The sequence below is a fragment of the Ammospiza nelsoni genome, chromosome 1 (assembly GCF_027579445.1).
Source record: "Ammospiza nelsoni isolate bAmmNel1 chromosome 1, bAmmNel1.pri, whole genome shotgun sequence".
In the NCBI taxonomy this organism is placed as follows: Eukaryota; Metazoa; Chordata; class Aves; order Passeriformes; family Passerellidae; genus Ammospiza; species Ammospiza nelsoni.
Window position 1 is genome coordinate 57,642,876 of NC_080633.1, and position 17,213 is coordinate 57,660,088.

General features: G+C 38.2%; 1 protein-coding gene across 5 annotated transcripts in view; it reads right to left on the bottom strand.

Moving 5' to 3' along the window:
* ICE1 (interactor of little elongation complex ELL subunit 1) overlaps nt 1-13,806 on the bottom strand; it is a 37,649-nt gene extending 23,843 nt beyond the window's left edge. For 2 of the 5 annotated variants that reach the window (XM_059469635.1, XM_059469615.1), the window contains exons 1-10: nt 13,648-13,806; nt 12,848-12,906; nt 11,250-11,285; nt 10,790-10,807; nt 9,923-10,034; nt 8,860-8,936; nt 3,664-3,701; nt 1,781-1,863; nt 1,486-1,525; nt 1,341-1,397 (exon numbers count right to left, since the gene is read on the bottom strand). In XM_059469635.1, the coding sequence (XP_059325618.1) occupies nt 1,341-1,397; nt 1,486-1,525; nt 1,781-1,863; nt 3,664-3,701; nt 8,860-8,936; nt 9,923-10,034; nt 10,790-10,807; nt 11,250-11,285; nt 12,848-12,906; nt 13,648-13,731 (604 nt within the window). In that variant the 5' untranslated portion in view covers nt 13,732-13,806. The remainder of the gene's footprint in view (nt 1-1,340; nt 1,398-1,485; nt 1,526-1,780; nt 1,864-3,663; nt 3,702-8,859; nt 8,937-9,922; nt 10,035-10,789; nt 10,808-11,249; nt 11,286-12,847; nt 12,907-13,647) is intronic. The other 3 variants (XM_059469643.1, XM_059469628.1, XM_059469625.1) reach the window with 2 other exon arrangements.
* Nucleotides 13,807-17,213: the final 3,407 nt, after the last annotated feature.

A 17,213-nucleotide genomic window follows, 5' to 3' on the forward strand; every position in this document is an offset into this window, starting at 1 on the left:
TAAAACATATACAAATGTAGCATTACTGAAATCAAACAGCTCTGTAAAACAAATCAAGTTACATGAACCTGGGAGAAAATCTTCTACAAAGATGTGTATCACATTTCTGCTTACTCAGTAATAATTAATCTTAGTTTTATCATGTAATAGCACCATGTATCTGAACTAATTATCAGGCCACAACACTAGGAGACTGTCTACAGCTGTAACAGCACCACTGCTAGGTGATGTCAAACAACCTAGTTTCAGAGAAGAGAAGTGGAGAGGGAAGAAAAACTCAGAACTGCACCTTATAGACTTATGCCAACAGTATCATAAATCCAACAATCAGGAACTGAGACTGTTTTTGTGCAAATTCTGTAAGTCAAAGGCCATAGCAAACTGCTGTTATTTTATGAAGAGACATATTAAAAAACAGTCAGCATATACAAGGCAAACCTACCAAATTTTGCTAAACAGCTAATAACAACACTACCATTTACTCATTATTAATAAATCCTTGCTGCTATTTGAAGCTCAAATTAATGTTCAGATATTAATTTTCCTATTTTGCCACTAATTAAAAATCAAAGGATTAAATGTGGTACCAATTCAGTACAATCCAAAAGTAAAAAATATGCCAAGACACACACAAATTGACAAGGTGTGGCTTTTTCAAAAACATTTAATTTCTGCAACAAACCTATTTTCAAAGCAAGAAATAGAAAAGTGAAGTTCTTTTGCCTCAAAACAGCCTTCAGCATATCTAAACAGTTCAAAAGCAGTACCAGCACTTTAAAAGACTGCAAAAAATACAAATAATAAATTTGCCTAAAGTTTGGCCTCGGTACTTTGGAGGAAGTTTTCAAGGAGTTTGCTCCATTAGAGTAAGATTCAGGTAATTTGTAGTATATATTTAAGATCACTAAACCAAAAAAATGTCAATAAGATAAGATACAACTATACCTCCTGTATTTCCATTTGATTTTCCAAGTCTCACATAGAAATTTTACCATATTACTCTCCTATTTGGTGCTTTATGATTTCAGGAAACTTCAGAAGGATTGTTAGTATTTTTTTCAGTGTTTGCATTTTGTTCTATAATTGCACATCAGCTGACTTCACATATGCACAGGGTAGACTAGTCATTTTTATGAATCAAGAATTTTCCTTATTGAAAAACTGAAAATAGTAATCTATTAGATTGGTCTTTCATCAGTGTAACCTACTTGTATCAATCACATCTGCTCTTATAGCACTTTAGCAGTATCCCCTCTTTCCAAAATTGCAGCTCCAGAAGAGCTGCAATAAATTTGTAACAATTGGTTCCACACAGAGAATGGACTTGCAAAAAGTCTTACCTTTGTCTATATACGTTGCAAGATCTTCACTTGAACTCTGAGTTTCTGCATGTTTAACTATTAAAAAGAGGAGAGGTGGAAAGAAAATATTCAAATGGAACAACACCACATACAAATTCAAAGGCATTCAAAGGTAAGCACTTACGTTTTCTGCACTTCTCTTTAATTACACCACCAAGCTTTCCCTGTTAAAATTAAGAAGTACAGAATTTTTATGCCATATATATTTCTTAGAACATCAGTTCCTAAAGAGCATGAAATCTATATCAACATTTCTGAAGTTGGAAAATTTCTCTCTTACAATGAACTGCTAATGTTTAGTTACTCAATATTCCCCCAAAAATGTAATTTTACTATTTCAGCACCTATTACACTAATAGCTTCTTTATTTCCCCCAAAAATACTAAAAGAGTTGCACACAAAGACAAGGAAAGCCTTACTTGTGCTTTTTTCAGCTCCTTTTCAAGCCTTTTCTTTTCAGTTTTTAGTTGTCTGAAGTCCTGTGCATGCTTTCTTGCAGCCTCTTCAAAAAAGAGAACCAAAATTCAATTTAGAAACTGTAAAGAGGCCACTAATTTAAGTGGTGCTGGTATAGTAGTTCCCTAGTTTGCAAATAAAGTCACAAGAAAAAAAAAGATAGTGTGAAACACAAATCTACTGAAGTTATATTTTGGTTCATTTGGACAAAATCTCATGCATACAAGTATGTTGCCTTCTACTGTATAATTACTGTTTTGAACCACAGCAATACATTTATTAGTTTTCTCAATTATATGCAAGAATGAAGAGTGGGTCATATTGTAATGATATTGTACTGTAGAACAAAATACATCAAGTATATTGTTGAAAAAGGAGATAAAATTGACTGCAAAATGGTTTTTACAGTTTTATTCTCTTATTTAAATAAGAGCTCTGGTTCAGAGATGAAAACACCACAGCCAGCTGCATTAGAAAGATACATAAAGCACTCAAAACTAATAGAGAAGAGGACCTTATCTCCTAATGTCTAACAGACACTTGGCTAGAGTGCAGATGGGTGGAAATAGAGGGTATAGGGTAGGTGAGAACTGAACACAAAGTTCCTAGGAAAATTCTTAGGTGACACAGTCAGCTGAGAGAACTCCTGAGAGTTCAGCCTGATGACTTATATATGGATAGGAAAGAAAAGAAAAGGAATCTTCCTGCTGATCAAATCAGAAGAGAGCCTATTAAAATAAAATGTTTTAAAAAGGAACCTTGAGTGGTAAGCTAACAAAAAAACAATAATGGCAAAATTTCATACTGCCAAAAGATACAATGTTTGAGATAATTAATGAACATAGAAAAAACCAAAACAGATAAAATAGTCACTGAAATTGGACCTAACACATGCTCTTTCTCAGTATTTTGTTCTAGTTCTGCCAGAATTTGAGATTTTGGAGGCAAGTGTGTAAAAAGCCTGGCTGTCCTGCAATGGAACTCCAAAATTCTCATCAAAATAAACACCTTGTACCTGCACTTTACAGTAAGATTCAGGGGGTTTCTATCACTAAGATATGTCACTCAGTTCACAGTATTTTGAACTATGGTAAGCACAGCTAAAATATGCGTGATAGGAACGCAAATATCTGCCCTACCAATTGATGACACAGCAAGTGAAGTCTCAAAAAGTCTTACGTACATCCATCCTCGCAAACAAGAAAAACACAGGGCCATGAAGCCAATGCTTTTTCTCCATGTAAAAAAAAAAGCAAACTAACTAACTAACCAACTAAAATATAAGTGCCAGACCATTTAAAAGTCAGAAAACGTGCATCAGGAACAAATACTTTAATATGAACATAAACATGAACAATCCTGCCAGGATTATTAGAACACTGGAGTACATGCCCTACGAAAACAGTCTAATTGAACTAGACTTAACCAGCCAGAAGGGAAAACATAACAAATCATAGAAAGAATACAAGAACAGCTTTCCTGTACAAAGAGGTATCAAGAAGATGGAATGAGACTGCTGTATGGTAGAATTAGGTGTAAACTGAAACACGGGAGTTTCCAACATGTTACTGAACCAAGCTGCCTACAGACACTGGTAACACTCCATCCTTTGAAGTTTTCATGACTAGAAGTTCCCTTCCAACTATATCTGAGTCATGTGCCTAAGACACTCAGCAGAAAGTATTCTGCAGGACGGCTGATATAAATCAGAGACTAAGCACCCCACATAGTACTGGCCTGCCTTGTTCCTTGGGCATCAAAGTTAAAGTCACAATTCCTCTGGACAGAAAAGGAAAAAAAGGGATTATGTTACTGTACTGTTGACCTACTCAATGTAGAAAGTTACCTTCAAGTTTTTTCACTTTAGTTTCCAGTTTCTTTCTCCTGTTAAATAGAACACATTAATAGATCATTTTTTAAAATACAACTATGTTGCATGAAAAGTCAGAAAAAAAATCTAGCCATTCAAAGAAAAAACACCTCCTATACCCAGGATCTTGTGAGACCAATGAGTCCTTGAAGTTGAAAAATCAAATTGGTGCCATGTTGCTGGCATTCTCACACAAACAGCTGTATCTGTTACAGACGCAAAGTTTGCTTTTAAGAGAGTCAATCCACTAAATATACCTTTAGCAACAACCCAGTATTAGAAATACAACCGCAGAAAACTGGCTTCTATTTTTTGCATTTCCAAGATGTAATGCAGACAGGTTAGCTTTACTCCTTAAAAACTATCAAGCTTTGCTTACAATGAATAATATCTAAGCAATAATATAATCAGGAATGGCCCTCAGAATGACTTATGTCCCAAACCTTTTTGTTCAGAACATCCAGATACTTTAGACTAAAATCAAACCAAAAGAAAAAACATGAAGCATCCCGAACAATTTTGACTTCAACATTTCCAATCCTACCTTAAATGTAAAACACACAGAACTGGAAAATAAATAAATAGAAAATAGAAAAATACACATTCCTATTATTTTCTTCTACTAAATTCTAATATCACAGAAATTGTTTTTAAACTGTTGTGGTAAGTAGACAATTCTACCAATGATAACTGATCACTTTCATGAAGTAGAACACAGTTAATTTATTCCCCATATTGAAATCTGTGTAATAGATTGAGACTTACCATCTAAGTCTTTCTGGATGTTCAGGCTTTAATTACCACTTCAGACTTTAACCAGAATATATTCAAAAATCCTCTCATAAATGGTATGATTGACCACCTTTTGCATGTTTAGTAGTCAAAGTATTTATAGTATAAAGTAATAGACCGAGGATTCTGTGCCTTCTCAGCCTGAAGAGGTTCATACTTACTTTTCTATATGATGGCTTTGACAGTCAAGCCATAGGTGAGAATTTCAGCAAAATTCCTCATAAAACACCTTCATAGAAAAAAATACAGGGAGGCAGGGGAAGGGGGGAGTTGTCCTTTAGAAAACAGGACGTAATGAACTTCTGTTTCTCTGTAGATTATCTTCAAGTGAATGCACAGAAGTACTACATATGCAATGCATGGACATTGGAAGCAAGATAAGTCGACACAGGAAGACCACAGAGATGCTGTTTACCATTGCAGGGAGAAGACTCATGCAGCCAAAGCTCAATTAGAATTCAAGCTGAATTAGAATTCAACAAAAGGGGCTTTTCAAAATATCTTAACAGCAAATGGAAGATCAGAAATAACATCAGTCCATTGCTTGATGTAGTTAGTCACATCACAAATAGGGATGCAAAGCAGAGATATTTAATGCCTTCTTCACATCTGTCACCAATGACAGACCCTGGGACTACCAGAAACCTGTGTTGGAAGACCATGAGTGGCTTGTTTAGCTCAGGAAAGAGAAGGCTGAGGGGTGACCTCATCACAGTTTACAACTTCCTCAGCAGGGGGCAGTGGAGAGGAAGGTGCTTATCTCGTCTCTCTGGTGACCAGTGATAGGACAGAAGGAAATACAATGAAGCTGCACTAGGGAAGTTTAGATGGGACATTAGGAAAAGGTTCTTCAGGCTCCCCAGGGAAGCAATCATTGACATCAAGCCTGTCAAAGCTCCAGAAGCACCTGAATGATAGTCTTAGTCTTACAGCTTAGTTTTAAGTAGTCCTGCGAGGAGAAGGGAGTTGGACTCAATGATCCTCATAGGCACTTTTCAACTTGAGATAAAAAAAATTAGGATACAAATAACAAGAATCTGAACAAAGAGAAACAAAGTGCCAACATAATCATTGCAATAATATTTATAAATTACGTAATTACATTTACATATGCAGAACTATACTAATTTCATCAACACACAACTACATGAAGAAAATAGGTAGATGTTAAATCTAGCAATTTACAAAAAGCAGTTTGCAGATGATGCATTTGGGCAGAACTCCTTTTATGTTACCCAACTCAAGTTCCTCAACATCTGATCCTTAAGACACATGCACAACTGCAGCTGACAGAATGCTATGAGAAGTTGTACTCCATGGGAACTGCCATCCCTGTAGAATATTCAGATCTCAACTAGACAGTCCTGAGCAAACTAACTTTAACACTGGCTCTGAATAGCAGACTGGACCAAAGGACATGAGTGATAATTTCTCACCTAGGTTTTTTAATAGTACCTGTAAATTAACAGTAATTTTATGCACAATTCACTATTATTCTGCTTCTGGAAAAATCCAGCTTTCAAATTACTGAACTCATATGACCTACTGCTTCAAATGGCCTCAGTATCAGAGGTATGCAAAACAGCTACGGCATCACAGAATTGAGGCTGAGGTGGCAAGAACCCACTGGAAGTTATGGTGTTCAACCCACACTGCTCAAGCAGGGCCACCTACAGCTCACTGGCCAGGACCATTTCCAAATTTCTAAGGATGATAAGGCCACAAACTCCCAGGGCAATTCATGGAAGTACTCAATCCTTCTCACAGCAAAAAGTGTTTCCTGATGTTCACAGGAAACATGACCTTCTTTGTCTTAGTTTGTTCCCACTGCCTCTTGTCCTATCACTGAGGTCCAAGGAAGTGAGCCTGGTTCTTTTTTCTTTACACGCTCCCTTCAGGTATTTATAGACATTGGTAATACCACCCCTGAGTTTGTTCTTCTCTAGACTTAACGGTTCCAGTTCTCTCAGCCCTCTATTATGGGAGAAATGTTCCTATTCCTTAATCATCTTCATGGTCCTTCACTGAACACACTCCCATATATCCATGTCTCTCTTGTATTGAGAAGTCCAGAACTAACATTATTTCAAGGGTTGCATCAGAAGTGCTGAGCAGAAGAGAATAGCATCTCCCTCAGCCTGCTGGCAAAACTCACTGAAAACCAAGATACTGGTACCTCTTTGCCACGAGTGTGTATCGCTGGCTCACGTCATGAAATCATCCCAAGCTGCTGTCCACCAGCACATACTGGTGATTCTTCCTCATCAGGTGCTGGGCTTCACACTTCTCTTTGCTGAAAAGTTACCTCATTTCTTCAGCCTGTCAAGCTTGTGCTGGATAGCAGCATGCCCCTCTGGCCCATCAGCCACACGTGTGCCATTGTCAAGTTTGCTGACAGTAGGCTCTGCCCCATCATGCAGATCACTAACAAGATGTTAAACTGGACTAGACCCACTGTGCAGGCCTCTCTGTCTCCCCCTAGGGTAGTATTATCTACTGGTCTCCAACCAGACTTTGGCACAGTGTTCACCATCACACTCAAGACCCAGCCATTCAGCCAGTTTTTGATCCACCGTCTGCCCATCCAGCCCCTACAGCACCAGACTAATGGGCTATGACGAGGCTATTATGGGAAACGGTGTCAGAGATCTTATTTCCTGTCAGACACTAGCCACTGCTCTCCCCTGATCTAGAAAACATGTCAATTTATAAGGTCAGTGAAGCACAACTTCCCCTTCATAAAGACATGCTGTCTACTCTAGAGCTTCTTGTCCTTCATGTGCCTGAAAATGAGTTCAAGGATGACCTGCTCCATCACCTTCCCAGGGATCAAAGTGAGGCTGACTGGTCTGTAGTTCCCTGGCTCCTCCTTCTTGAAGATAGGAGTGACAGACAGGGACAAATATTATATCTATACTGACACAATAAATTGCCAGCACATCAGAGTGGTCAGTTCCCTCTGAAGATGCAGTTAGCAATGGGGTAGCTGCTCTCTGCTGCTCTTAGATAAGACAATGTACTGACTATTTCATTAAGCTCACAGTACATTGAGTACGTCTATATGTGAAGTAAGTGCAGAATGGCGGAAGAAATGACAACAATCCTAGTCTCCTCATACAGTCTTTTGGGTAATAATGGCTTGCTGCTCTGCTTGTGAACACCGTATGTTTCACAAGTCACATGAAGAGACTAGTGTACTTCTTTTGAGAAATGCTTCAGTCACTTGATCATCTCTGTGGACCTTCATTAGACTCTCTCCAGTACACCTGTAAACCTGTACAAAAAAGCCCAGAATTGGGCTTCAAGGCATGGCCTCACCAGTACTGAGCAGAGAGAACCAATCACTTTCCTTGACCGGCTGGTAGCACCAAAATAGCTTAGAAACACCGAAGTTAAAAATGATAGCCAGCTTACATGGAAGAAAGGAGTCACCAGAGGGAGTCCCATTGGGATGTGTGCTAGAACACATTAGAAATAAAAGTTGACTACAAAATCAAAAGGGTCTTAGAATTCCAAGTCACTAGAGTGCAACTGGTTTTTGTAAATGCAAAGTGATGCACATGAAGAAAAATAACCACAACTACCAACATCTTGCTATATATATAGCTGGTTCTCTTTTGAGAGCATGAGAACCTTCCCACACAATACTGAGAAGTCACAGTTCCCTGATATAGGTGATTTAAAGGTTAAAAATATTAGAGGATTAAAAAGCAATTAGACAAGCCCATTAAGAGTATGCATAAAGAGCTGTAAGAGTTAACACACACATATGCTCCAGGCAAGGAAACCTTTGACTGACTGCTTACTGGAAAAACAATCTTTGGAAATTAACAAGGCACAGCTTCAGAATACTCTGTATTATGGCAGCAAAAATTACTTTTGCACTTTTGGTGCCAAATCCTTCCTGCTCATTTCCAAACATGGCAGACAGTTCACTATGAACTGCTGAGCTGTTACATTAAAATAATTATTTTAAGGACTGATTTTAGTTCAGACCACTTTGGCAATATTATTCTTATACTGGCCTCAGAGACTTAACAGCAAAACTGAAATGGATGGCAATAACAAAAAGCTGAGACTAAGAACCACTTAGAACTGGAGAAACTACAGCTTTTTTCAATTTCATCCTGTTCTTAAAGACTTTAATTAAACAACCATATAAAGCCACTTCATGACAAGACAATAAAGTAAGTAACACTGCACTCAAAAGAGTTTGCTACAATACTTAGGATCATTCTTCCATCAACTCCTTGTTCTAAGAACCCATAAGTACAAAAATTTGAGTGAGATGGAAAGCATAACTAGATAAGGTACATTATCAAGTTTGGAAGAGGTAAAAGAGGCAAAGAAAGGTTAAGAAAAAAAAGAAGCATCACTCACATAGCATCACTGTTTAATATTTCTTCTTTAATTTTAACATATTCCAGTTGGCTCTCCTGATAAATCTTGAGAGAATTCTGAAGAAGGAAAACACAGTTAAAATATGTCCATACTGAGGGCAAAAAAAAAATGGCAGACACCTTACCTCTTCTAATGAAAACAGTGCCTGGCCAAAAAAGTTTAAGTATATTCAATAAGAAAAGAAGCAAGTTGGAGAGTCAGGTTACCTTCTTTCTTTAAAGGCAAAAGTTATAACAAACAAACATTAATCTCTTTATGTCTATCTTTGAGTACATGCCTTGAACACCTAGCTGGATAGGAACTTGAAGATGAAATCAAGATCTTAACTATTATACACTATGCATTTTTCTGAAAAAGTGCCATCAGGACATCAGCTACTAATGCTTGCTGAGGGAAGAGCAGTTATAAAATCATTCTAACACAGAACACTAACTACATACAGCAAGAAGACAAATGTTAGTATCTTCATTATAAAAAAGCTACAAGAAAGAAACTGGAGTATTTTCTTCAGAAATTATTATAATGTCTAGAAAATATATACATGTAGGTAACTTGAACAATCTAAACTTTCTTCCCTGTAGACTAAACCTCAGCTAAGCGATGGGAGAGAAATTAGGAATAAACTTCAGAAGATAATGATGTAAAATTAAACATATGTTCAAAAAGGTAACAGAAGCACAACACTATTCTGCACAGACCCTCTTTCTTGGCACCTTTTCACTAGCGCAAGTTATATTCAATAATCTGACAAGACCAGAGCAGAAAACCAAAGGAGTCTGAATGTTTCTCATTTCTTCCTTCCTTCGTGAGAAAATAACCAAATAATCTGACCAAAAATTTTAAGAACTACAACAACCTAAACTTATTGCCTCTCTGAAACCTGAAGTAATTTAATTAATTTCACCTAACTTCACCAGAGCTACCTGTCTCAGTGAGCTAGAAATAAGAACAGAGTTCATTAAAAGTCAGCTTCATTAAGATGAGCATTAGGAATATGCATTTATTTCAACAGAAAAAGCTCAAGTTATTTAAACAAGCACACCTTTTTTTCTTCCAACTCTGCCTTCACAGAACCCAACTCTTCCTGACATTTTTCCAGAGGCAGAATTTTCTGTAACATCTTCTCCACTTGGCAACGAAGAGCAGAGATCTCTCTGAAATTAGATGTGCAATTTAAAAAGTTGCCAAAACCACAGATGCTTTGAAACTCAGCATTCTGATTCTTCAATCAAGCATGAGTATTTTGCTTTTATCCTATGGAAAAAATGCTGAGAGAGATACCTAAAAACTTTAATAGTTTCAGTATTCTCATTTTTCCACCTATTTAAAGAAAATCTGATTTAAAAACATTACACTGAACCCAAAGCTAGAAGCAAGCAGATGGCATGTGCCACAGAAGTATGCTGCCTACATTAAAGTGCCAGTAATAAGTGTCTCTGCATACACAGTGCTGTAAAGTAAGAGCAGAGTCCAAATGCAGTGTTTTTCAACAGGCAGGTTGGAGTCCATAAAAATTATACGCTGCCTCTTCCTCTATAATCATAGAGTAAGCAAGGGCACACAGACACAACTCTTAAGTCAAAACACTTCACACAAATATGGACGCTCCAAATAGCCATACATTTAACTACCACCAAAAGATGAGCTTCACATCTACATCTGGACTCTCACTAGCTCAGGGCCAGGAAAGAATCCCACACATGTATTGTAGAGGAAGGACAGATTTTTCTCCTCATCATACCTTTGCTAACTATGGCCTAGGAAGCATGGTAAAAGTACCATACTAAAAGTGCAGCTTAGACCTATGGCTGTTGCTATGACACCGTCAGACTCCTAAAAGTAACCGCAACACAAAGAATATATCATCTTTAGTAATACATCTTTAGTAAACAATATAAATCCAACTTACCGTTCAGCAAATTGAAGCTGTTATCTCTTGTTAAGGCAGAAATTAAAAACAGTTTAACAAATGTCCTTAAGTATATTTCAATCCAACTGCAACTTGCAAAGAAACATCCAGTAAAGACTTCCTCCCAGAAAAAAAACTCCCCAAGACTTGCAGAACTAAGTGTTTATACATGCATTTCAGTACATTTGAAGTGAATTAGAGCTTCTTCTATTACATGAAAAAGATTGAGTAATTCTCAGCAACTCAGATTTCAAATAGACCACCATAATCATATACCAGAAATAGGCAGATCTTAAGTGGATAGTTTTAATTCCAAAGGCCTATTTTCTTTACAAAATCCACCCAGTTTGTTCTTTATTAGAGACATAATCTCATAACCTAAACAGAAAGCCTCAAGCCCTTTTGTAAATGTTTTAGGTATACTAATCCTGTAAGAACACAAAGAGAAAACTAAAGGATATCAGTGCATTTCTGTTGATACTCTGTCAGCAAATGACTGTAAGAAAAGAAAAAACCCACACATTACTCATTTTCTCACCTGATTTTGACAATCATATGTTAGGGTATCTTTCCTTTTGCTTTATAGATAAATAGAGAAAGTGTAAGATTGGTTTAAATTTTCTGATAGTAGCCAATATAAACCTTTGATTTCATTAAGCCATTCAAACCTCAAATCAAACTGCTTTAAGTAGGAAAAAAAACCAACTGGCGATTACATGAAGTTGTAGCCATTAACTAATTGCAGCTTTAAAAAAAAGTATTGCTTAGACAAAGGAAATAATATACATATATATATATATAAAAAACATGTTTCCATACTTGAAAGGATGTTTTCCTAAAAAAGAACACACATCTCAGAGAAATAGTATGAAAGACCCTAAAAGGCTTTAATCTTTATATTATTCTCCTAGCAGCCATAAAGGGTAACACTTAGCCTGATGCAAGAGGGCCATGGGACAGCACCAAGGAAAGCTACTCCTTTCTTTTCTCAAATATTATGCTTTTTAAGAACAGAGAAAGGAAAGGACGAGAAAGAGTAATACCATGGGAGTTACCCTATACAGAGAGGGCTGCATTACTTTCTACTGCAATAGTTAAGAGCAATCCAGTAAAGGAAAAAAGAAAGGCTGAGCTGCAAGTAGCTAAAGAAGAGGCAATTTCCGCAAGAAATATATGCGCTGGCAGAAAGAAGAGGGACACAAAATTTAGAGGTCAGAAAAGAAATTGCAACAGAGTAAAGGAGCTTTGAAAAAAGGATCCTAGTTAAGAGACCCAGTGTGGACTAGCTGAAATACTCTGGAAATAGAATGTAGGACTGTCATTTAGATTCACTAAAGCCAGATTGACATGTATCTAGAAAAGGATACACAAGAAACAAACCACTACAATTAGGAGCCATTGCATGGATATTGGGCCATAGTATGGAGGTAAACATATCTTGATATATTACTCCATACTCCATACAATATGTTGATGGGTTTTGAGAAGAATTGGAAGCAAGCACAGAAAGGAAAGCAAACTGTAAGAAGGATTTTATAATCATATAATTCTAAACAATGTTCAGCTTCACTTTTCACATTCTGATATTTAATCCCAACAGAATTTCAGAATTTAATAATCAGACCAAATTCTGCTGAAAAAGTTCACATCTGTACTCAACTTTTAGTTCCCACATTCTTCACTACAGAAAAATGAAATAAGCAAGCACAATTAAATGAACAAAATAAATATAAATAAAAATCAATAAATATAATCTGCTTCTGCCTTAAATAAATAAATAAATATCTTCAAAGAGTTGCTTCTGCCTGTACTTCTAATAATATTACAGGTACACAAAATAGCTCTGTTTACTGTCATAATACACAGATGTTTTACAGAATAAATTAGTCTTACAGTCTAGATTTAGGACATGCTTGCGAAGAACTTTCATTTTGAGAAGCATTTAGTGTAGTGCATAAGCGAATATTCACATTCCAAAAATCATATCTCCTGCATTGGTGTAAGTCCTTAAGAATAAAACCCAAACAAACAAACAAGAATCCATGCAATTGTACTTACTCTCCATCAATTATTTTTTGCTTCAATGCAATTAATGCAGCTACATATTCATTCATATTCTGGAAGGAAGAGTCTCAGGTCAGTAAAGAACTTACACCCCAAAAATCAGTACTGTAAATAACCCCTAATCCAATGGCTAATTTTATAGAAAATTCAATAAACTGTCTTCATTCACGCAGAGAATGCAGGCTCCACAAGTAAGTATGCATCTTTAAGTGAGGCTTTGCTACAAAAGCTCTTCAAACTTTGCCTCTGCAGTAGATAATATACTAAATCCCTATAACGTTTTCCATCAAAATTCAACTGACCTTTCGGCAGAATATCAGCAATAAACATTAGCTCACTTGAGATTTTCCAGTTTCTCATCCATACTCATTCTAAGTGTGTCCTATGAAGTCTCAACAGGACCTTCTCTTCATTTACAGGAAAAACAAAAATTACCCAAAGCGTAATACCATAAAAATACACACTCGCTTAAGAGCCCTCAAGGAAGTAATTTCTAAATCCTTATACTGCATCGAATCAAAGCCAACAGGACACAACTAGAAATTCCCTGGTAGATCCCACTAAGCACGTCGCAGAGACACGAGCTACTTTTCCACACTTCGCCTAGCTAAAACTCGACACTGCTGCTACTTTTAGAGCCCGTTTACCACGCACGCTATCCGCGTTCCCGACGGCACAGGGAGTGGTGACTGGGGTACCCGACACTTCCCACTAGCGGCCCGGCGCTGATCCACTACCTCGTCTGTGAGCAAAAACCCCACTCCAGCGCCACAGGGACGGCGGTCGATGCCTACCTGCTGGAGAACACCGCAGCTGGCGCAGGTCCTGCCGGCGGCCGCAGTTTCGGCCGGCGGCGGTGGCGTCTCTCCGGGCATCATCGTGCCCACGCCTCCGTGCGGCCCCGAGAGCCCTGCGTGTGCGCCGCTCAATGGCGTCACAGACCGCGCCACCGCTTTAGCAAGGACCCAGCTCGCCTTCATCTCCTCAATAATGCTGTCCACTGCTGCCTGACTATTAGCAGCAGAAAAGACAGCAAAGAGTGGTCTCTGCAGAGACTGAGCGTTGAAAGCAACTGGTGGAGAGCGACTTAGTCCCCTGAAAGGCACGGCCTCAGCCACGCCCTTCTACCCCTACTATTATTTCACCTTCTTCTCGGTGCGGGCACTTTTGGTAAGGGAACTACTGTGGGCCTGACGCAGGTGCGGAATAGGGCAGCTTCTTTCCCGTGGCGCGAGAGGAGGGACGGAGCCGCCGCTGGAGGGTCGCGTGGGGAGGAAAGGTGGGGCTGCACGCGCGGGGGCGGCTATTCCGTGACAGTGCGGCCACGCTCTGCAATAAATTACACGAGGCCAGGCCGGGCGAAGCTGATTTCCCCTGCGGCCGGAATCACCGAACATTGGTAATCAGCCTGAGGTGATACCGAAATCGGCCGGAAAATAAACGAATACAATTTGAAATATTTGAAAGCCGGCAGTCTTTATTACAGCTTTGAACACTTTGAGAGGATAGCTCCTCTAATCGGATGTGTGTAATGAAACTACAACAGGGCATTGATTCTATCATGATCATACATAGCCATACAACTTACTTCCTAGCTAATAGGTAAACATTACTGCCGTAGAACTAATTTGCATGCGTCTGCCTCCTGTTGGAAGTCCTTTTATAGTCCTAGGCAGTCATCTAAAGGGGTCTCTGATGCTCGTACTTACTGAGTGTCCCATTATTACAGATGACCTTCCCTTGAACATTTTTTTTTTTTGGGCCTGCATTGTTGCTTCTTGTTACATAACTTTGCCAAAAATCTCACTATATTACTCACTATCTATTTATCCACTGGTTCCAGCCACGTTTATCATCTTGTGCATACTTTTACATTCTTTTGGGTTTGGGTTGGGTTTTTTGCTAGTTAGTTTTTAAACTCTATCTAGGAACTTCAGGAGAACTGAAAATTTATATTCTCTGTGTTATCTCTCAGAAGCTAATAACCCTTGTTACAGGGTGATGCTCTCTGCTCCCGTGCTACCAAGCTAGAGCTGCCTCCTAGACAAGGGCATGCTAAGCTGATGGCGTTCCCTGACACGCATCCACATCCTAGTTTTTCAAATGGGAGCGGATCACTTCAGCTCACTCAGCATCTTGTGGGAACATAATACTCATGGGAAGAGATCAAGCTTTTTATTTCATCCAAGCATTTGTAAACACTTCTAATATTTAGCATCGCTTGTCATGACTGCCTGCATTTCCCACTTACCCTACATCTTTCTATAGCGAGTAAGCTTGGGAAAGACTTTATAAATTACAGAATGGTTTGGCTTAAAAGGGACCTTAAAGATCATGTAGTTCCAAGGCCCCTGCCATGGGCAGGGACACATGCTGCTAGACCAGATTACTTATGTGTTTCAGGCCATGCTTTCAATCACTTAGAGGCACAGAAGTTTAAGTAGTAACTGCTTACTGTTGTGAAAAACACTAATCACTTGTTTTAAAATTTTAAAAGTTTAATAGTAATAAAATGGTTATAAAAATAGTAATAAAAATTAGAGTAATAAGAATTTGGACAATCAGAGTTAGGACAATAAAGTACAATAAAAACAAAGACATATGGACAGTCCGGGTGCCTCCTGGGCAATTAAGCCCCGAAAGCACACATGCTGACAAAGGATTAATCCTTAAAAGCAATAGCCTGTTGCATATTCATATATCTTATACATGATGCATAAATTGTTTTCAAATAAAGGGTGTTCTCTGGTTATTATCAAGTTCTCCCCCTTAATCCTATTGGCTTCTCAAAGTCAGGAAGGAGGTGGAAGAAAGTTGGTCTTTTCCAATAAGGAGGCAATAATATTTCTCTTGGAGATTTAGGTGTCTTGTTGCTGTTATCGCTGTGCAAAGAATTTCTTGATTATCTCATCCCTTTCTTGAGCTAGTTAAAGTATCTTACATCGCATAGTTTCTATTTTAACATTGTGTTGTAACCTAAAACTATATTTACCACACTACTTAAAAAAATACACTACTACTAATTAATACAATGCAACACATACAGTATTCCTTTTAATATCTGTGAAGAGCCAATCATTTAATATGTATTTTTCACACTGTATTGTGCCACCCTGTGTTACTGTTTAAGGTACATGGAAATCGCTCAGTATTTAGCAGACAGGACAGATGGTTGCACAAAGTCCAAATTAGTTTGTAAGAAGGACATTTCTGTTCTTGTGAGCCAGCGAAGGCTTCCTGAAGATAAGGAAATCCTCCTATCTCTCTTAAGGAAGATACCAAGGCTATCACCATGACAACTTGAAGAAAGAGAGAAAATAAAGATATGGACTTTGATTGGCTCAGAGAGTGACGTGGCTCCTTTTCACCTATTGAGAGTTTTGTTTCCTTTTTATAACCAATGGGCAGTATGTATGTGTTTGTTAAGCAAAGGTAAATATCTTGTAAAACTATAAAGGCAACATGTTGCTTTAATAAATAGATCTATACAGCCTTCTTTGTGCCAAGTGGTGCTCTATAATGACATTAGTTTGTGAATTTTTTCTATTCAGCTGATGGTGTTGGACTTTATTCACTGCATGCTGCTGCTTACACTTCTAGTCTACCTGAAACTTTCTCTGGCTTACAATTTATCCAGTTGCTTTTTCACTGTTGTCTTCCTTGTAGTTTATACATATTCCTTAGGGGAATCAATATTCATTTCTAGTTCTGAAGACCATGTTAAATCTTCCTTCTGATGAACAGTAATGTATAGAGTTGCACAGTTACTTGGACCTTGATGAAGACATTGAAACTTGTAACTCTTGTAACTTCATAAGTGCTCTGATGAAACATTGTGTGTCAGGCTTTCTCTTTCTACTTTGAGAGCCTTACAACAGTATAATAAAATACCGTTTAGAATTACAATAGAGTTTGTGTGTCAGTGTCACTGAAATGAATTTACCCTCTGGGCTAAGTTTCCCATGTGAAGTGCCCTTCCAAGGGAATGGAGCCGAATACTACTTGTTTTAGATTTGAGAATTTGGGCCTGTAGTCAGGTCAGGTAACAAGGCACCTGTTGAGGCTGTACCTTGTGTACTGTGTCCAGTTCTGAGCACCTCAATTCAAGAAAGATATTGAGGTGCTGGAATGTGTCAGAGGAGAGCAACAAAGAAGGTGAAGAGTTTAGGGCATCAGTCCATGGAGAAGCAGCTGAGGGAGCTGGGTTGTTTAGTGTGAAGAAAAGGCTTAGGGGGACCTTTATTGTGCTCTACAACTGCCTGAAAGGAGGTTGTAGCAAGGTAGAGTCAGCCTTTTTTCAAGTGAGTTTCTTAACCAAGGCTATCACCATGACAACTTGAAGAAAGAGAGAAAATAAAGA